Source organism: Lepisosteus oculatus, chromosome 13, assembly GCF_040954835.1.
Source record: "Lepisosteus oculatus isolate fLepOcu1 chromosome 13, fLepOcu1.hap2, whole genome shotgun sequence".
Lineage (NCBI taxonomy): Eukaryota > Metazoa > Chordata > Actinopteri > Semionotiformes > Lepisosteidae > Lepisosteus > Lepisosteus oculatus.
Genome location: NC_090708.1, coordinates 28,104,356 through 28,125,948, shown reverse-complemented (window position 1 = coordinate 28,125,948; position 21,593 = coordinate 28,104,356). Strand labels below are relative to the sequence as shown.

General features: G+C 38.6%; 2 protein-coding genes across 2 annotated transcripts in view; both read left to right on the top strand.

The window, feature by feature from the left end:
* Positions 1–3,650: 3,650 nt before the first annotated feature.
* Positions 3,651–10,201, top strand: LOC138242266 (olfactory receptor 6N2-like). Its single transcript, XM_069197759.1, has 2 exons — positions 3,651–4,483; positions 10,144–10,201. The coding sequence occupies exons 1-2, from the start codon at positions 3,651–3,653 to the stop codon at positions 10,199–10,201; spliced, it is 891 nt and encodes a 296-aa protein (XP_069053860.1).
* Positions 10,202–14,304: 4,103 nt separating this feature from the next.
* LOC138242265 (olfactory receptor 6N1-like) overlaps positions 14,305–21,593 on the top strand; it is a 52,269-nt gene continuing 44,980 nt past the window's right edge. The window contains exon 1 of the mRNA XM_069197758.1: positions 14,305–14,889. Coding sequence (XP_069053859.1) covers positions 14,305–14,889 — 585 coding nt within the window. The remainder of the gene's footprint in view (positions 14,890–21,593) is intronic.

The following is a 21,593-nucleotide window of genomic DNA, read 5'->3' as shown; positions in this document are numbered from 1 at the left end:
ATTCTAAACGAGAATTCCAGGGCAGGACGGCCCAGGAGCAGAAGGCTCCCAAGGGCAGGACATTTTCGCAGCGCGCCACCTGACCATCTTGAGACTCAGCCAGGATAACCACGGAACGGCCAGTGTGTCCGAGTGCCAGAACATTCCTTTGTTCTAAGAGTCTAGAGCGGAGGTTGCCAGAGAGTAACCAGAGGATCCACCTGAGGTTAGCACCAGCAGCAAGCCTCATGAACAGGTCGGAACTGTGGACAGCTGAATCACTATTCAGAACAAGCGCTTCATCAGGAAAGAACCGGTCCTCTTCCTGACTTGCTGGGACCCACACTCATCTTTTCTCCTGTGCACAAACTTTGCTAGTTAAAGCCAACACTAACTAGCCGGTCAGTGAACATCAGCAGCGCACCGTCGCAAACCGCACAGCACAGCTTGGCACCTAGCCAGAGCACGGATTGGACAGCTTAGAAGCCTGCAACTGTTTATTAGAGCCCGCAGGAGATCTGAATCCCCGGAGATTGGATGAGTATTCAACTTCACTGCATTACATCTCGAGAATTCAATTGTTATCGCAACCAGTTGATATCAATTTAATTCCTAAGAGTTATGTACTTGTTTTGAGTAGAAGTTGTAACCAAGTTCAATTACGAAACGGTCTAAATGAATGATATACTGAACGTATGTCCTCTTGATATATGTAACTCTTCGTAACTGATTGAATATATACCTTTTGTATTCTGATAACCCTCTTGATAAGATCTGTTAGGTTTATATGCATATTTTATGTATTAATAAATGTATTCTTGTGTATTAGTACCTGTGTGTGTGTGCGTTGTTTGAGTTATACCTCAAGGTTGGATTCTAAAGCCATTAAAAGAATAATTTTGTGATTTACGGCTACAATTAATAATTGTCCCCGTAAATGCCCAAACCCTACAGAACTGGTGCCTCGTGAGAGCACACTACACATGCAATGATCATACAGTACATTAGGTACTTTAAATATAGTTTATATACAGTTGTAGAAGTGATTAAAATGATGGGCTCATTTATTTTTTTACAATAAACATATCTAATGGAAGTGTGCTGTCATTTATGGTTTTGTCTCCTTTTTAAGGGAATTTCACATTATATTATAAATACCTTTTGAAGAGGTAGCCCTTGATACTTTCTTCTCTCTTCTATCTACCCACTCTGGTATAGCTGGACAAACTCCTGTTTCTTATTTTGTATTGATGACGTTGCACCTTAGCTCATAAGATGGTTAAAAACTTCAAAGTCTTTAAGCCTTCAAAGAATGCTTAATTCTTGTGCTTTCCAATTTGAAGTGCTTCAGAATTTTCTAAGTTTGCAGAAATCAAAATTGTTTTTAATAAGCTTTTATGTGGTATAAATGTATCTGTTCATAATACTGTACATTTTTTTCTGTTCGTCCTTTGGGTCTGTTCCCCCCAGCATTCACTTTCTGTCTCTCTGGATTAATAACAGCTACAGCTACATCTCTGCATTCAGCCTCTGGTGTCACTATGAAGAGCTGCCCATAAAAGCAGCTGAGATGAGAGGAAGAGTTTCTTGTCCAGCAGGCTCATCCTGTTCTGAAAAAGCACAGCGAACAGACTCGGGATCCAGGTATGTAGTGCAGAGAAGAACAAAAAAACAAATAAATATATATTTTAGGTTTGTATGTATACTTTTACTATTTTTTGTGTTGTATTTTATTTACCACATATTTTACCCATAAACTGTATGCTGTTTAAAACAGTTCACATGCTGAGTAGTATCTTATTTCATGTTTTTACACATATACAAAGGACATACTGTAAGTATAAATGGAATAGTACAAATTGATTCTGTATGTTTGTGTATATTCTTGGCTATGTTGAATATCCTAAGGATTTGCAAACTGTTATTGGTGACATTGTATTCTATCCAGCCTGCCAGGAGAGTGTCTGCTTTATAGAACTAAAATATGTAAAAAACACTAGCCTGAGAAATGTAAATACATTTGTGCAATAGAAGCCCCTTTTTTAAAAGGACACGATGTGAATTTAGAGTTAATTCTAGATAATGTAGAGGGTGTTTTTTTCTCCAATCAGTTTGCAAATCTATAGAATAGAGGTGTTGTATGATGGTTGATTTACCAGTTAAACCAACTTAACTCTAGTTGCTGAGTTATTAGGTTAACAGTTAGCAATATCAGAGACCAGTGCATGATGTTGGACTCAGATTGAAGCAAAAAATCTTGTTTACAAAGTGGGTATGAACATTATTTTGAAGGAATAAAAGACTGAACTGGGTGTTTCTGTAACTATATGTGGAATGCGCATCTCTAGATTCTTTTAAGGTAAAATGAACCATGGTCTACTTTAATCCTGAATCGGCAAAAATAAAAAAAAACAGTACTTGAATGACAAATTTGACTTGAAAGTAGTGTTACTTAGTCAATTCAGAAGAAACATACAAGATAGAAATAATTTTATAAAGCAGCTTTTTCCTTGGTAAGGAATTAGAATAACATTTATCTAATTGTCTTAATCTGAATTCTTCTTGATTTCCCACGTTTAATTATAGTCTTATTTTGTCTTAATTTGTCTGCAACCTAAGTGTACAGAGCTGAATCATTGTCACAAGGATAACCTTATAAATCTAATGCTAGATCTGTAATCACTGCTGCAGTTGATGAATTCATACAGTATATTAGCAATACACTTTAAAGTCTTGTGAGGACAATATACCATATACTTATGGAAAAAAGAAACAACATTTTCTGGAATGTGAATACTATAGTTATACTGTAGCTAATGTACTTTCACAAAAAAATTACAATTTGTTTAAAACCCTCTGACCAGCAATACAACTTGTGCAGTGAGGCATTGCAACTTGCCAATCACATGAAAACACTTTTACCCAACGGGGTCCAGGTGGAACAATACCTGATCAGGTCACCTTTAAAAAGGCCTTTATTCAAAGCTTAGGTGACTGCAAGAAAAAGGTCACACTTAATTAGTTTTCTGTGTATTCCATAATGCCTCGACTGTCACCAGAAGCAAGGGAGAGGGCCATTGGCATGCTGCAGGCAGACATATCATGTGCCAGCATTGCCAGACACTATGGAGTAGGCCGCTCCACTGTGTCCCAACTGCAGAGAAGGTTTCAGCAGAGCAGTAGGACAGATAACCGTCCATGATCACACCAGAGCAGGACAGACACATCAGACTCGTCAATCTGAGAGATCGGTTCAGATCTGCCACCTGTACTGCTGCTGAAACTGCGGGCAGACACAATGCCCGCATCAGCGAGAGGACAGTGAGGCTCCATGCTGCTGGCCTTAGAGCAAGGCGACCTGTCAGAGGCCCTGTGCTCACACCTCCTAGTCGTCACACCCGACTGGCTTGGGCCAGACAGGGGCTGGGATGGACTCATCAGCAGTGGCATCAGGTCTTCTTTACAGATGTATCACTCTTCAGCCTGTTTTTGTTTTCCATCAGTATATATACTACATTATTATAACATTTAAAAACATTTGAGCTCTGTAAATTGTTTTTTACTTACCACTTATTATTCTTTCAGATTCCTTGGTTTGTATTACCGAACCAGTGTATGTGCACTCACTCCTTGATTCCTGTTTTGTACAAGTGCCTCTGAGACACTGAGCCATGAGTGACTCCAATGGAACCCTGCACTATGAATTCAGCATTGTGGGTTTTCCAGGCCTGCAGGAGCACTACATTGCACTCTTCATCTTCTTCCTGATCCTCTTCCTGGCCATCATCATGGGTAATATGCTCATCTTGGTGTTAGTTGCTCTGGACCACAGGCTCCACACACCCATGTATTTCTTCTTGTGGAACTTAAGTCTTCTAGATATTCTACTAACCAGTACTGTAATACCAAAGCTTCTAGCAGTACTTTTGCGTCATGACAACACCATCTCTTTCTCAGGTTGTTTTGTACAGATGTTTTTTTTCATTTCATTGCCTGCTGTTGAAGGATTCCTTGTAGCAGCCATGGCTTATGACCGATATGCTGCATTAGTAAAGCCTTTACATTACAACACCATCATCAATACCAAGGTCTGTATCATAATGACTGTCACAGTCTGGGGGCTGGGCTTTCTTGCTCCTCTTCCATCAATAGTATTGGCAAGTATGTTTCCATACTGTAAATCAAACCTTATCCTACACATGGTCTGTGATTACTCCACTGTAATGGCATTAGCCTGCGGTGACATTACAGCTCAAGTCAATTTAACCCTTTTAATTGCCATGTTTGCAATTTATGTCCCATTTCTCTATGTCTTATGGACATACTGCAGAATTATAGCATCAGTAATGAAATTGAAAACTATGGAGAGCCGTAAGAAGGCCTTCTCAATGTGCTCTTCGCATGTGATGGTGGTATTGCTTTACTATGTGTCTGCTGCTGTGGTGTATATTGGTTTGAGAGTGGAAAATATCCACCCAGAAGGACGCATTTTTATTGGCACTGTGTACAATTTCCTAACTCCTTTGCTCAACCCCATCATTTATAGCTTAAGGAATGAAAAAATAAAGGCAGCAACTAATCGATACTTTAGATTCCAGGCTCTCCACAGTGTAAAGAATACTGTCAGCATACAGTAGGTCAATAGTTTACAGTATGGGAAATGGCTATGCTCACTTCTCATAGGAACAAAGTTAATTTGTCCATAAATTAAATACTGTATGAAACTATACTTATATGATGGAGCTTGTTCACAAAATTGTTTATCTATATTTTCAAATCTGTTTTTTATGACTCACATATAAGGTTTTAGCAAATAGACACAATACTGTCAACATAAGGTAGGTCAATAGGTTACAGTATCAGCAAAGTCAAACCTCAGTCCCTAATAGAAATCAAGAAATATGGTCATATTATATGACACTTAGGAGGTCTTTCACAAAATTGTTTTATCTATGTTTTCAAGTTTCTTTTTCAGGAATTGTATGAGATGTTTTATAATACAGATTATAATTAAGATGATTTCCTCTACGACAGTTATATGGAGCATAACGTTCAATTAAACCCAAATAAAGATGCACAATAAAATCCAAACATATATGTTGAGAAAGACATTTAATCAAGCAGATATCTCTAAAATATAAATATTAAGATAAACAATGACAGTGTACAGTGGACCCTGTTTAGTGATATGTACTGATATAAACTAATACTACAATATCCTGTCCTTAATATTACATTTTTTTAAGGTTACTGGGAAACAGTAAATGATTTAGCACAATGATAAGAGTATTTCTAACATATAAAATATGCAAGAATAGATGTATTTAGACCAATAATAAATGTATAATGTATATCATAAGTAAAGTGCAGCCATTTGAATCACTTTTTAACTGCAAAATCCAGAAAACATCTCCATAGACATGAATGCTGCCAACATCAGTAGAAATCTGACAACAGAATCCCTTCCGTAAACAGTTTCTAGACCATCAACAACAAAGTACTGAACAAAATGACTTTCTGTAGATGAGTCCGGAACCTATAAGAATACCCAGTCTAGAATATGACTCATCCTTCAAGGATAATATTATATATTTTTTAGTAGATCAAGATTTACCTCATGCGAAAATATAAAATCCAAGCACAGAGATCACAGGTTCTAAGTCATTCACCATTCACCAAAACTTTACAGGCACATCTAAAGTTTACCACTCTTCCTGAAAAAAAATATTCCTACAGAAAGAACGTGAATTGGTGACCACTTGAACCTAGAAAGCATTCCATTCTGATGTCATCACACATATCATTTACAGACCTTGGGCATGACATGTTTTTATGCAGAGTTCCACACAGCAGTGATGACTATGACTTAGAGGGAAAAAAAATGAAAATAAAGTTTGTAATATTAATCCCACTTTTAGTACCCAGCACTTAAATAGGTACAAATATTTAATCATTTTAACACTGTAAACAAAGTTCCTGCTATTGGCAATATGAAGTGGAAACAGCAATAATTAAATTGGAGAGTGTCAGATTATCATCATTCTAGTGTCAGACTTTTTTTCTGATATGTTTTAGCTTTAAGATTATTTATATATCTCAAAGTTTGTTCTTTTTCATTATAGCAAGAATATATACCCTTATCACTCAGTCTAAAACAGCTACCATTCACACCAATACAAAAAATACTCAAAATTTAATTTTTGGTCTTGGTCTGTAATTACAGGAATTTCTCTACAGTTTAGTGTAATTTTTGTTAATATCCTGTCCAAAGCTGTTCTGCACTTGAATTAAAATGTATACACACAATTTGTATCTGGAACAAATTAGGTTTAAAAGTAAGCTTCGCTCATACTAGCAATAAAAATGCTTCTAATATCTGTGTTTCTTGTGTATTTTTTGAGTCTTGACATTCCTTCACTTAACCCTTTCTTCCTTTCCATTGACTGTGGTGCCTTATTGCAATCTCCTCATACCTACTTTGGGTCTGTTTACTACTTACAAAGCCCTGAGCCTGATTTCTCTAGATCCTAGTTTCTCTAGTTCCCTTTAAAATAAATTATTATTCCACAATGCAGAGTATTAAATGGCCAGTATTTACATATGATATTTGTGATTTAAAGAATTTAACACAAGCAGCTTTTGGGGATTAAAGTGTTGGCTGAGTTATTGCAGGATATAAGACTATAGATGTTGGTAGCGAAAAGATAATTTTGGGAAAGTTGAGGAATACACTGATAACAAGAACACTTCCAAATGGGGTTAGGCATACTTTTGATGAAGATGATGAAGTTAACAGACTGTATATTTGCATAGATACTGAAATGAGGATTGTATTTCAGATTTTGTGTAGTTTCTAGCATTGAACTGTGTGTTGGATGCACATGAGTTGAAGGAATGGGCAAACATAGCTGATGCTGATTCACAGAGCCATCATATTAAGATGTTTATATTAAGAAGCAATTTCTTTAAATAACTAACTACAGATGCAGCCATTCAAAATGGGTGGGGTATTTCGCGGCATACCCCGGTGGGCGTGTCGCGGTATCACGCGGTGTCACACGATGTCACGCAGTATCACGCAGTTAATCGCGCGTCATTGACGTCATGCCGGAAACTATCCGGCGTCACCTTGTAAAACCGCCAGGGGGAGCTTAACCTCTCATGTATAGCATTTGAGCTTTTAATTTTGAACTGTGTATTACAGCATGTTAATCATCAGTCATTAAAATGTTGGTATATTTTATGAAAGCAAGATTGCTCAGTTGGACAAAAGTACACAACCTACCTTTATCAGAAATATTTATGCATCAAAGACTTAACCGAAGATATTACTAATAGTATTAATAATGGATGACTTTGGACAAGCTGTATACTCAAAGTATAATTTCTTTAGCACATTTGCACAAGCACTTGGAATCTGTCCAAGCCATACTTTGTCAGGCATTTTGTTTTACTTCAACGGGCATAAAAACTTCCTTGCTTTTAACAGGCGTTTCATAATTTCTATCTACAAAAATGATTTAAAATGCGTCACTTATTATTCAACTAGAGCTCAATATATCACAAGGATCCTCAAGAGCACAGCAAAGACTGTATTAAAAGATACTTGTATGTATCAACGCTTTCTTTTCCGTATACCAGATTTTATGGAACCACTTCAGAAGCGTGTCAGCCAGTCAGATTCCAGGAATCGGTACTTTAAAGGAAAAATACACACCGGTATTCCATTTCTCCCTAACGATTTTAAGCATCGAAGTACTTAACTAGCATGTGAAATAGCGTGTGAAAAAGTGGTAGTTTTAAGCTTTTCTGCTAATATAATATGGAATCGCGTATCTAAAGAATTTAATAACGATATGATTATATTTGTGTACTGCGACAGGGCTGTGTAAGGCTGTTTCACCTCCCTCTTCATGCGAGTTGTCTTGTAGCCTACTGGTCTACGTGCCCAACTACCAACGCCTGGGTTGTGTGTTCAAATCCAGCTATTGCTGGACTTTCCTCTTAACAAACATTTCTTCGAAAAAATAGAATAGCAATATTATAGACAATCAATTGACTTTTGTATTTCAAAATATCACAACATGATCGATTCTAAGTCATTTTTGATAACAATGAATAGTCACCTTCTTCCCTTCTGACAACGGTCCCTGATTCTGCTTCCTGCTTCTATTGTGTGTGTGTGCAATAAAGTAATTTTTTATAGAGAAATGGAGGGTGGACAGTATGCGTTACAATATAAACATTTATATTGATTTAAATCGTGTTCTGATTTAAATCGCAAACGCGTGTTTAATTATATGTGTTTTTTAATCATAATCAGGCTAATGCAACATAAATTGATAGTTTCTTTGTCTTCTAAGTATCTTAATAAACTTTCAGCATAGCTTTCTACCCGTTTAGATTTATATTTCTTGGGATTTTGGGATCAAACGTGGAAGGATTAGATTGTAATCGTTTTTATTTTTCAAATACGTGATTGTATTTCTGAATGTTATGTTACACCTTCAGTAGTTCACTGCTTTAAATACATCGAATTAAGAAAGTTATGTGTAGCACTTTAGATCTTTTTTTCTGAACCAGGGAAAATCTGATCATGTTTCTCTATAACAATAATAATGTTTTTTTTACTTTAAAGTACCAATACCAGCCATATACAGTACTGTATGTTTATGTTCCAAAATTAATATCGTTTATGGCCTTCACATGCGTTACAGTATGCTTCTATTCTTTTTATGCTCAGCTACTAAGATTTCCCTTCAGTGGTAAAATTCAATATCTACAACGGGCACAGTAAAGACGTTTACTGTACTGTAAATCTTTCTGTGACAGACCAACGGACCACGAGTGCCCCTGTCGGTCAACCTAACACGTACCACGGTACCCCGCGTCATCTTGCGTCATGATGCGCGACGCCACAGTCAATTACCTCCGGTACTTGTCTGTACCGCTCACTTTGAATGGCTGCATCTGTAGGTATGGATACTGATGTGCAAGAGAAGTGGAAAGGCTGTTTCCTTAAGCCAGCACTATAAAATAATTTATCCTTAGTGAGATGCTGCCATCTCATAGTGGGTTTCTAACACTGTGTATAGTTCCATCCACACAGTATCTTTACTTCCATCCATTTTCTAATCTCTTTATCCAATACAGAGGATTTGGAGCCTATGCAATTAAGCAACGGACACAAGGCAGAATACACGCCAGTCCATCACAGGACAGACAGACATAAACACACACACACACACCAGGGCCAATTTTCCCATAAGACAATTAACCTACCAGTATGTTTTGGAGTGCGAGAGGGAATCATATCACACATATGGAGAGAAACCACTAAACCCAGAGAGAACATGCAAACCCCACACACACAGGACTGAAGGGATGGAACCTAGGGCCCCAGTGCTGGAAGACAGCAATGCTAACCACTTTGCCACAATTATAAATGGATAGTATCTTAGATATCTTTGTAGTTCACAGGTTTGCATGCATAATTTAATTTTGAAAACCACTGAGACATCCGGTGCTACTGTTGTATTTATGAAAACAAAAAGCATACTAACAATTGTGCCATCCTATTCCTTAGTTAATACATTTTATTTTTATTAACTGTTAACATTGTTAGCAAAATATTTTGAATTATATTTTACCCTATTTTTCTTTAATTTTGTGTTTAATTTATTTTATGATTGTCAGATTTAAAGTATATCTGAACAATGAAAATATATTTTTACAAAATGCAGGGAAAAGTGCAACAATTTATTACAGTGCTACATTTAATATAATTGATTATTAATAATTTATGCTAACACCTTACTTTCTTAATTAGATGTATTTAAAATAATGAACTAAGTGTAACATAACTTTCAGAAATACAATCGAGAATAGTTTTGTGGTGTTTGTATAGATGAAACGTTTCTAAAATGTATAACAAAATTAAAGACTATTAAAATCTGTAATCTTTCCACCTGTAAAGTCATTAGAAAGTACAACAAGTTCCTGCTTTGTCTAATTAAGGGACTTAGAAGTAAAAGAAAATGATTTATGTTTAGGTTGTTTAATTTTAAACACTTATGAATGCAGATGCAATTGGAGCCATTTGCACTCCACGCTATAGAACAGCCATTGTGCAATACTGAGCTCCGCTCCTCCTCCCTCTCTCAGTGCCGCCTCCCCCTCTGACGGAGCGCAGTGGGCAGTTCGCTATTTTCAGAACCTCTGATTGGGAAAAAAGACCTGCTGATCAGTTTCACACAACAGGAAGAGAAAAGAATGGGATTTTTTATCTTCAAAACATGTGTTGTCTTTAAGAAATTCATGTATTCTGAACATTTAATTAAGAAGTAAAAATCTTACAGCGTACACAAAGATTCGGAGCTGATCACGAGGAAGAAAAATCACCAGTTTTTAGCGCATAAAAAGTGGTTATTAACTCTCGAAACCTGTTTTTATAGGTTTTAAAGTCATGCAATGTCTAAGTTAAGCGGGAACATATCATTATATCTAATTTTTTATTTCTTTTAAAAAAAAGCATTTGCCCAGCCTATTCCTAGGTGTCGACAACACATGATCTAACCTGAACCCACCATACCAACGTAGCCAGGATAGCATGGCAGCGCCTATTCTTTCTCCGCAGACTAAAGAAGTTCGGCATATCCTTTTCAACCTTCAGGTGCACCACTGAAAGCATCCTAACTGGCTGCATCACTGCCTGGTATGGTAATTGCTCCGCCCCAGTGCACTAGGTACTCCAGAGCGTGGTGAAAGTGGATCAAAACACTACCGGCTGCGTGCTACCGAACATTGAGAATATCTACTCTGTTAGACACCTCAAAAAGGCCAGTTCTATCCTCAGGGACCCCTGAGTCACCCTTACCACAACTTGTTCTTTCTAGTACCATCTGGAAAACAATACCGAATTATACAGACCAAGACCACCAGGTTTCGTAACAGCTTCTTCCCCCAGTCAGTAATACTGTTAAAATGCCAACCACAGCATACACCTGCAATTACCCAAACGGCATCTGGCAAATAGGCAACCACTTGAAGTAATAGGGTGCATTGGCACCCTCCTGTCACTTTGAACTCTCAGGACACATATAAACTGCGCTAAATACTTCCTATCCTTGTATTACATTTGCACAATCTGTACTGTATTGTAAATAGCAATTGTATAATTTATGGTATCATAATCCTAACCTAATCTCTAAAAATGTATGTCCTTCTACTCTTCTATCCCTCTTAACGAGGGACACCTCGACAACACCGCTGTGTACTTAACTGTTTGTGCATTGATAAATAGACCTTGATTGATTGATTGATAATCCTTTACTACCGATGTTTCTCACTCATCTTTCCTTTAAGATTTTTCCCACAGCTGGAAACAACTAGGGAAGTCTTAAAGGCTATGTTTAAAGTTATTTCTCCCATTTGTGAATGAATCCATTGAATTATTGCTCCCCATTTTCTCAGTAGTTTAAATCACTGTATTTTAATTAAAAATGGGATGAACATACAAAAGTAATATCTTAATGCACACTTCATTTTGTTTAAATTGATTGATAAATTAAGCTAATTAACATTTTTCATCCATAGAGTTATCTCTATAACTCTCTATCTCCATTATCGCCATTGGAAGTTACAAGCTAGAAGCATCTGTAGCAACCACTGGATGCAATATGATGTAAAACAAGCTGTATATTTATACCTAATGCTTTGAACCAGGTTGTATAGTAGATGCTGTCTTGTGGGATTTCTATATCTTCCTCTTGTGCAATCTGGATATACTACATGTGCCTATTCAGTGGTTTCTTAGCCCTGGATGCCACAGACATTACCATCTCATCCCACAAATGTTAGGAGGTATCACATCTGGAGACTACTTAAACTTCACGCTCTTTACATTCCACCCACCCTGGTCTAGCTTTTGCCGATCTTCTTAGGTGTATTTTTGGACATACTCCTATTTATTTTTCAATATTAAAATCATAGCAACCAAGCTCTAAAGCTTTCTCTACACTTCAGGGATAAAAGCTGTATTAATGCATAGGTTTGTGTTTTCCTAAATGAATTGTTTCAAAGTGTCTTAATATGTCAGAGACTTAAATAATTTTTACTAAGTTTTATGCTGTTTAACAGTGTATGTTAATGAAGTGGTACAGTTTTCTGTTCACCCTTTGGGCCTGCTCCCTTTCTGTCTCTCCGGACTAATAGGAGGTAGAGCTACTCCAGTCCATGGCCTCTGGGGTCACTGTGAAGAGCTCCCCATAAAAACAGAGCAGCTGAAATGAGAGGGAGAGTTGCTTGCCCAGCAGTTGTGTTTTGTGCTGGAAGTCACAGGTATGTGTTAATACAAATAATTTCTATGTAACAGATTTGGAATGTACAGTATCTTATTACTAGTTTGTATATTGAATATAATGTACCAAATACATTACTCTTGAAAATTTCAAAGAAACTAGGTTCTGAAATGAACACTACTTTCTCATTTGACTTCAGGTTGTACAAGGATATAAGGATTATGTCATATTACTTATGAATTTACTCCTTCTTCAAGAATATTCAATCCTTCATCTTACAGGCACACAGTGCTTTTGGATAATCAGACCCTGTAGTGCTTGAAAAGACAGAATCATAGCAGATAACTCTTGTAAGTGCTTGGCTTTCATAAACATAAGGTATTGACTTTTTTCAGGCTTTCAGTCTCAGCATACATGCTCTTAATGAAGTATTTTTCAAAGTACTGCAGTGTATTATGTAAATATAATGTTCATATGTTTTTTGTTCTTAAAAAATATTTTTGTCACATTACAGATTTGATGCTGTTACAGATGTTGCCATTCAGAATGCATGTCAAAATTAAAGTCTGTAGTGAAGTAGCTACACAATAAAACGGTAGTATTCAGCATGCCAAATGTATCTTTTCACTGCCCCAAAAAGATAGATAGGAGGTATCTGTGGTGTGTTAAATATTATTGAAATGATAGCTTCATTTAACCTTTTGTACTATCTTCTTTAAATCCACTATCAATATGGAATGTTTCCTAAAGTGGCTCTACACTAAATGTTATTTCGACTTTTATTATTAACATAAATTTAATATACTGTGATATATACAAATAATACAAAATGTCAGTATAGTATATGATGTAAAAAAATACACCACTTTAAGTTTCTATGGTTTTACATATTAAGACATACCTGTATCTGACCTTCATCTAGACCTAACAGTAGATTAATCTTATATCATGTGACAGGTAACAAATACACATTTTGTCATTATGAAACAAAAAATCAGCCATCATTAATTAGACTTGTGTGAAAAAGTAAGTGCAGTAATTCAGTAATATGTGGTACCCCCTTAAGCAGCAATACTTGAAGTAAATGTTTCCTGTTAGAATTTATGAGTCTTTCACATCACCTGGGAGGGATTCTGGTCTCCTCCTTACAAAACTGCTTCAGCTTTGTGATGTTTGAGGGCATTTGCACACAGCTATCTTTAGGTCTTGACAAAGCTTCTCAAAAGGGGCCAAGGTCTGGGTTTTGACGTGGCTATTCTAAAACCCTGATTCATTTCTTTTTCAGCCATTCAATCAGAGATTTACTAGTGTATTTTGGATCGTTGTCCTGTTTCATGATCTACTTTCTCTGGACTGTTTCAAAAATTTTAAACGAATCATCTGGATATATAAATGATAGTTTAATTTATACTGTAGTCTCTTAAAATAATTTGTATTTTGTCTTTTTTCACTGTGATATATACTGTATCTGTGGATATCAAGCTTTTTTTGATACAATACAAACAAGAATATTTTAGAGTAGATTTTTAATGATGTGTTTCAGAACACATTGATTTGAAACTTGAAAGCACATGGCACAAGAGTAAAAAGAGTTCATTTTATGGCATAACTGTTAAACAAATACGAATTTATGTGGACTTTTAAGTTCAATGTTGCCTTTAAAGAAAGAAATGATTTATTCGGTTTCAAAGCCAATGAATATACATCCTTGTCTTCAGAAAATTATTGATCCTAAAGTTTTTATACACAAAGTTTTTATACATTTTTTTACAAATTATCTATACATTTTTGGAAGGGCAAAACATATACTGTACCACTAACTGTAATAACATATACTACAGTACTATGATTATAACATTTTAACATATGAGAGCCCTATTATGTTAAGTTCAGTTAAATAAAAAATAATGTTCTAACTTGAACAGTATTATTCTTTCAGATTCTGTGGATTTTTTCCAAACTAAAACAAATCCACTGTATAAGCATTTACATCTCCTGTTTTGTGTGACTTTTGAGACACTGAGCCATGAGTGATTCCAATAGAACTCTGCATTATGAATTCATCATTGTGGGATTGCCTGGCCTGCAGGAGCACTACACTGCGCTCTTCATCTTCTTCCTCTTCCTCTTCCTTGTCACCATCCTGGGTAATCTGCTGATTGTGCTGTTAGTCGCCCTGGATCATAGGCTCCACACACCCATGTATTTCTTCCTGTGGAACTTAAGTCTCCTAGATATTCTGCTGACGTGTACTGTCATACCAAAGTTGCTGGCAATTCTTTTGTGTCGTGACAACACCATCTCTTTCTCAGGTTGTTTTGCACAGATGTATTTTTTCATGACATTGCCTGCTGCTGAAGGATTTCTTTTAGCAGCTATGTCTTATGACAGATATACAGCAATTGTAAAGCCTTTGCATTACAACACCATCATCAACACCAAGGTCTGTCTCATAATGACTGTCACAGTCTGGGTGCTGGGAATTCTTGCACCTCTTCCATCAATAATATTGGCAAGTATGTTTCCATACTGTAAATCAAACTTTATCCTACATATTGTTTGTGATTATCCCACTGTAATGGCATTAGCCTGTGGCGACATTACAGCTCAAGCAAATGTTGCTCTTTTTCTTGCCATGTTTTCAATCTATGTCGCCTCTTTCTATGTCTTATGGACGTACTGCAGAATTATAACATCAGTAATGAAACTGAAAACTGTGGAGAGCCATAAAAAGGCTTTCTCAATGTGTTCTTCACACATGACAGTGGTATTTTTTTACTATGTGTCTGCTGCTGTGGTGTATATTAGTTTAAGAGTAGAAAACATCCACCCAGAAGGACGCATTTTCATTGGGTCTGTGTACAATTTCCTAACCCCTTTGCTCAACCCCATCATTTATAGCTTAAGGAATGAAAAAATAAAGGCAGCAGCTCAGCGATACTTTAGATTCCACGCTCCCCACAGTGTAAAGAATACTGTCAGCATAAGTCAATAGTTTAGGTACAAATGGCTATGTTCACTCCCTCATAAGAACAAAGTTAATTTTTCCATAAATTATATATTGTATGACACTATTCTTATGTGATGGAGCTTGTTCACAGTTTCTCTGAGATCTCTGAAATATAAATACCAAGATAAGAAAATGACAGTGTATAGTTGGTCCTATTTATTTGTAGAAGTTCAGGTAGTTAGCTGTGTCAGCATGCATAGACTGCAAAGGAACAAGTGTCACTCACCTGAAAAAGGCTCCACAGCTGAAACATTGTGGGTTTTTTTCCCCTCTTTACTTTTTCCTATTTAATTGTATGTACTGGTGACATTGGGGAGAAAGAGTTCACTGCAGTCCATTTAGACTTTTTAAAGAACTTGTAACTGTAAGAATTAATATTTTAACATGTATAAACAATGTAGATGATGTATAGATGTAATAGATGTATTTAGAATGATGGTAGCAATTTTCTAATCATAAGTAAACAAATGTGCAGCCTTTTGAAAATAAAAAGCAGTAAGTAATACATTTTTAACTGCAAAATCCAGAAAATCCCTGCCCAGACAAGAATTCTGCAAACATCAGTAAAACATCTGACAATAGAATTCCTTCGGTCCACAGTTACAATCCATCAACAACGAAGAAAGTTGAAAATTATTTCATACAGATGGGTACAGAACCCTTAAGAATACTTGGTTCAGAATATGACTCATCCCTCAAGGAATCATTTAAAAGGTTATTTTCCATTCAATAGACTGAGATTTAACACCTGAGAAAATATAAAAGCACAGAGATCAGAGGCTCTAAATTATTCACTTTTCACCAAACCTTTACAGGCACTTCTAAAAAGTAGCTTCCCACTTTTCCTGTGAAAATGTAATTGACTGTATGTGGGAGAACTCCCCATTTAATTTTGTTGTACTACTTAATGTATACATTAGTTATACATTACATTAAATTATATCAGTTACGTACATACTGTTACATCTTTACATATACAACAATTTCCTGTTGTGTAATATCTCAATAAAAATAAACTCAGTGTTGAATAAATCATTTTAGGAGAGTCATACCCCCATAGAATAAAACAGAACATGAGCTAGTGACCTTTGAAATTGTAGCGGCGAGGCTTAATAATAAGGCAGAATTAAGTGTTCTGAGCCTTCCCAAATGAGGCCCCATTTCTCTGTTCATCTCTGTGGTGCAGCCACAGAGAAACTATTTATGCAAGATGTTTTCTTTTGATAAGGACAGCTCCCAAAGGGGGATGCACTTAGCTAAGCCTGGCTATCATGATCAATGGTCATCCATTGGCGCCTATCTGTCTAGGGAGTGCCAGTTGGACATCTGGACTGCATTACTAAGTGTCAGGAGTAAGTGACTCATATCTCACCTTGATCAACCAATCAGGGACTGGTAGGGCTGAGTAACCCACGTGGGACTCTGATGCCCATGGAACTTTCAGCCAATCAATGAGCTGAAGTTCCTCCAGGTAAAAACAGGCAACACAGAGATTCAGACAAGATTCAGATTCAGATTCAGATTCAGATTCAACAAGATTCAGTAAGATTCTAAAGGGAATTCAAAGGAGAATTCCAGGTCAGGACAGCCCAGGAGCAGAAGGCTCCCAAGGGCAGGACATTCTCGCAGCGCGCCTCCTGACCATCCTGAGACTCAGCCCGGACAACCACGGAACGGCCAGTGTGTCCGAGTGCCAGAACTTTCCTTTGTTCTAAGAGTCTAGAGTTGAGGTTGCCAGAGAGTAACCAGCAGCAGGCCTCGTGAACAGGTCGGAACTGTGGACAGCTGAATTACTATTCAGAACTAGCTCTTCATCAAGAACGAACCGGTCCTCTTCCTGACTTGCTGGGACCCACAGTCATCTTTTCTCCTGTGCACAAACTTTGCTAGTTAAAGCCAACACTAACTAGCCGGACAGTGAGCATCAGCAGCGCACCGTCGCAAGCCGCACAGCACAGCCTGGCACCGAGCCAGAGAGCGCGGATTGGACAGCAACAGCCTGCAACTGTTTCTTTGTGCCCGCAGGAGATCTGAATCCCCAGAAATTGGATGAGTATTCAACTTCAATGCATTACAGCTCGAGAATTCAATTGTTATCCCAACCAGTTGATATCAATTTAATTCCTTAGAGTTATGTACTTGTTTGAGTATCTAATGTAGAAGTTGTAACCAAGTTCACTTTACGAAACGGTCTTAATGAATGATATACTGAACGTATGTCCTCTTGATATATGTAACTCTTTGTAACTGACCGAATATATATCTTTTGTATTCTGATAACCCTCTCGCTAAGATCTGTTAGGTTTATATGCATATTCTATGTATTAATAAATGTATCCTCGTGTATTAGTACCTGTGTGTGCACGTTGTTTGAGTTATGTCGCATGGTTGGATTCTAAAGCCATCAAAAGAATCAACTTTGTGATTTACTGCTACAATTAATAATTGTCTCAGTAAATGCCTAAACCCTACAGAACTGGTGCCTTCAGAGAGCCACTTTTCTTACATATTTGGCGTCCCTGAACCGGCTTAATCTACATTATTTGGCGTCCCTGGGCCGGCTTAATCTACATTATTTGGCGTCCCTGGGTCAGCTTAATCTACAAAATTATATAAATAAAGATTCTATTCTTCCATTCAGACGTCATCACAAATAACATTTACAGACCGTGGGCCTGAGATGGGGTTTTTTCAAAGTCCACACAGCAGTGATGTTTGTAATATTGAGGGAAAATGCTTAAAAACAAAGTAATATTGATCCCACTTTTGGTGCGCTGTACTTGAATAGGGATAAACTTTTTGATCAGTGCATTTATTTCTGAAAACAATGTGCCTATTATTGGCAAAATGAAGCTAGAACAGCAGTATCAACCAACAATGACGCAATATTGACCAACAATATGTAGCAGCAATGCTTGTTAATAAGACAGAATTAAGCGTTGGTATACTCCTAAAAGAGGCCCCATCTCACCCTCCATCTCTGTGGTGCAGCCACAGAGAAAGAATTCATGCAAGCTGATTTAACATGTTTTCTTGTGATAAGAAACAAACTCCCAGACGGGGATGCAATTAGCTAAGCCTGGCTATCATGATCAATGGTCATCCATTGGCGCCTATCAGTCTAGGGAGTACCGAATGGACATCTGGACTGCATTCCTAAGTGTCAAGAGTAAGTGACTTATATCTCACCTTGACCAACCAATCAGGGACCTGCAGGGCGCGGTAATACCACGTGGGTCTCCAATGCCCGCCAAACTCTCAACCAATCAGCACACATCTGGGTCTTGATCAAAAAGGGAGCGCAAGCTCAGTTCTGGGCTCTCCTTGGCCATTTTCACGCATCCTCAGAGACAATCACGTGACAACTGCTGTTGTCTGCAAAAGGACTTGGACTTTGTTCTAAGCGCGAGGCCAAGGATCCCGTACGTACTCAGAATTCTACCAACGTGAATGCTCCGCTTGATCAACGGCAGCCTACAGTTGGACCCTCGTCGACAACCTGAATAGCTTATTCAGAAGCAGCGCTGGACCGGGAACGAACCAGCTTCTTCCCAGGCAAAAGAGTGACTTGTGAGGACTCGCGGTCACACTCTGTGCATAGAGACTTTCTACTAGCCAGCCGGACTGCTGGTAGATCCCCTCGGAGCAACGACTGCCCTGTGCGCCGCAGTTAGATTCCTCCGCCCATCCTACTCCGAGCTGCACCTTGACTGGTTGGCCGGTAGCCAGAGGACGCCGACACAACGCCCATTGGACAACCGCTGGAACAGAGGCTGTAACAGAGCCTGTCAGCTGGTTTGGTGTTCGTGCCGGGAATTCCAAATCCATACACAGTGGATAAGTAAACCCCATGTTCTACATTGCGTCTCGAGAATTCAATTGTACCTCAACACAAGTTGTTATCAATTTAATTCATGAGTAATGTATTTACTTCCGAGTTTAGAGTAACAGTGGGTAATAACACTGATTAGCGATTTGGTAACCAAACGATACATATTGACATATATTCTCTGTTGTGTATCTCTTTGTGTTTGCATCTCTTCGAGATTATATACCTTGTATATTGATAACCCTCACAGTAAGGTCTGCTGCTCATATCCAGGCAGACTAGTATATGTTTGGTGCACAGTTTATATTAATAAATGTATCTCGTGTATTGAACCCGTGTGTGTGCGTTGTTAGTTGTTCTGACGATTGATTTTCTAAAAGCCCCAACGAACATCCTCGTGATTACTGCTACAATTAATAATTGTATCAGTAAACCCATCAAACCACTATATTTAATGGCGTCCCTGGTTGGGCGAGTTTAGAATGAAATGAGAATCAATCGCACAGAATAACTGATATTGCTGTGAGTTCAAGTTCAGCACAGCACCTCGGCTTCTATACGCGAATACCGAGTGTGCTGATAACTGCGTAAAGAAATCCCCCTGTTTTCTAGCGTTTAGTGTAACGCGTGCTGATTGGAAATCCATCTGCTCGGGTGTTTAGATTCCATACTGTATTTTGGTAAAAGGAAAAAAAAGTAATACTCTTAAAGTTTCTCTGACGTAATGACAATGGCTGCTAAAATGTCTGAAGTGGAGTCGCTTATAAGTACTATTTCTAGCGACGATAATCCTGGTTACCAGAGCGGTATCGAAAAGTTGAACTTTAATGATATTGAGAAGCTGCAAGTAGATTTAGTAGCTAAGGTAGCGAACCAGATTAACACAGGAGGGTCCGTGAACGCAGTTCAGGTCCTATCGAGTTTCGCCTTAAATCTAGCTAAACAGCTGGAACTGTCTTTGTCCGAGCTGACAAAGTTTCAAAAGCTTCAGGGAAAGCTAGAAAGATATAAGGCGCGAGTTGAGTTGCTGGATATAATCAGAGAAAAGAGAGTGAAAAATGAGGAAAGTGAAGACAGACTCAGGGAAGTTCTAGGTAAATTAGATGACCTGTCTGCTAGAGAAACTGCGGGTGAGGTAGCTAGGAGAGACCTGGAAGCTAGCTTGAAAGAAAAAGAAAAAGAAATTGAGAGTTTAAATGAGCTCAGCCAGAAAAGGCAAAAGGAGTTAGATGCTTTCGTACTGGAAGCAAAACAGGCTAGATCCCACTTGCATGCCAGCCCACCTAGCAGCCCGGAGCGCTCACCCAGTGCGCCGGGAGGAGGTTTCTCCCGTCCAGGGTCTGTGGTCGGATCGGCATGGGGGAGATCGCCGAGTCCTGCGCGAGATGCAAGGGAGATGCAATTCAGGCAGAGACCCCCTGCTCCTGATCACGGCCGTCCCCCTGCCCGCGGAGAAACCGTAAAAATTAACCTCCACTCCCTGAGGCAGTTAGCCAAAGATGTAGAAAGGTTTGACCCATCAGTGTCAGGGAATAATGTGGAGACCTACATCAATGAGCTGAGATATACTTTGCAGTTTATGCCCGAAGCGTCCGAACAGGAAAAGTAGGAAAACTACCAGCTAATCTGCATCCCTCAGTCAGGAAAATGATTGTGATGCACACTGATGCAAAAGCGATGAAAATGGCTGACATTAGAAGGTTGGCTCAAAAAGCCTGGGGAGCTGAAGTCTCTGCTTCCTCAGAGCGAAAACCTGCTAAAACGGCCGTGTTCGCCACTAAACCCAGCAGGGTTGACGACTCGCCTCGGCTCGAGCCCTATAAGCCCCGGCGCAAAATAGGCAGGAAGGAAAGCACTAAGTGTCAGAGCCGCCGTGAGCGCTACGGGGAAGGCAAGGGCTCAGGCAGAGCCTATCATAAGGCTGGACGAAGGGAGTCGACTGCAGCCCGCCTGGCCCGGCTTGAACAAGCCCTGCTTGAGAGATCAGGACAGGGTAAACCTTCCGCACCGAATGCCGAAAGCGTGAATGAGCTTAGGGGGACCACGCCCCTTCTCACATGGAGGAGGCGGAGATCCATCTCAAACCCCTCCCTCAGTCTATCTGATTGGGTGGGAGGGTTCCTGCCTGGAAGAAGGCTGTGACTCTGAGTTGGGCGCTGACCCCGCCCCTGAAGTCAAAGAAAAGGCAGGCTTCCAACAATTCTTAGGGAATCTCAGCCAGAAAGGCAAAGCATATTTATATCAAGGTTTCACTTGAAAACATCTTAGATAGAGAAGCACTGATTGACACTGGGGCTGAAATTAGTTTGATGTCAGCCGATCTACTCAGCGATCTCAAACGATTAGCGAAAGGAAAAGGCATCAGACTTAAGGTAGAACCGTGTAAGATAGATATTTCCAGCTATACCCAGGATCATGCCAGGATCACACACCGAGTGTGGGTGGCACTTAGGTTTGGGCCATTGAACGTGGTGCA

What these genes read in the sequence shown, in the direction of transcription:
- LOC138242266 (XM_069197759.1), top strand. Translation starts at nt 3,651, where the DNA reads ATGAGTGACTCCAATGGAACCCTGCACTATGAATTCAGCATTGTGGGT. An exon ending in CGCATTTTTATTGGCACTGT is followed by an intron (nt 4,484 to 10,143) that starts GTACAATTTCCT and finishes TCCCTCTCTCAG; the next exon opens with TGCCGCCTCCCCCTCTGACG.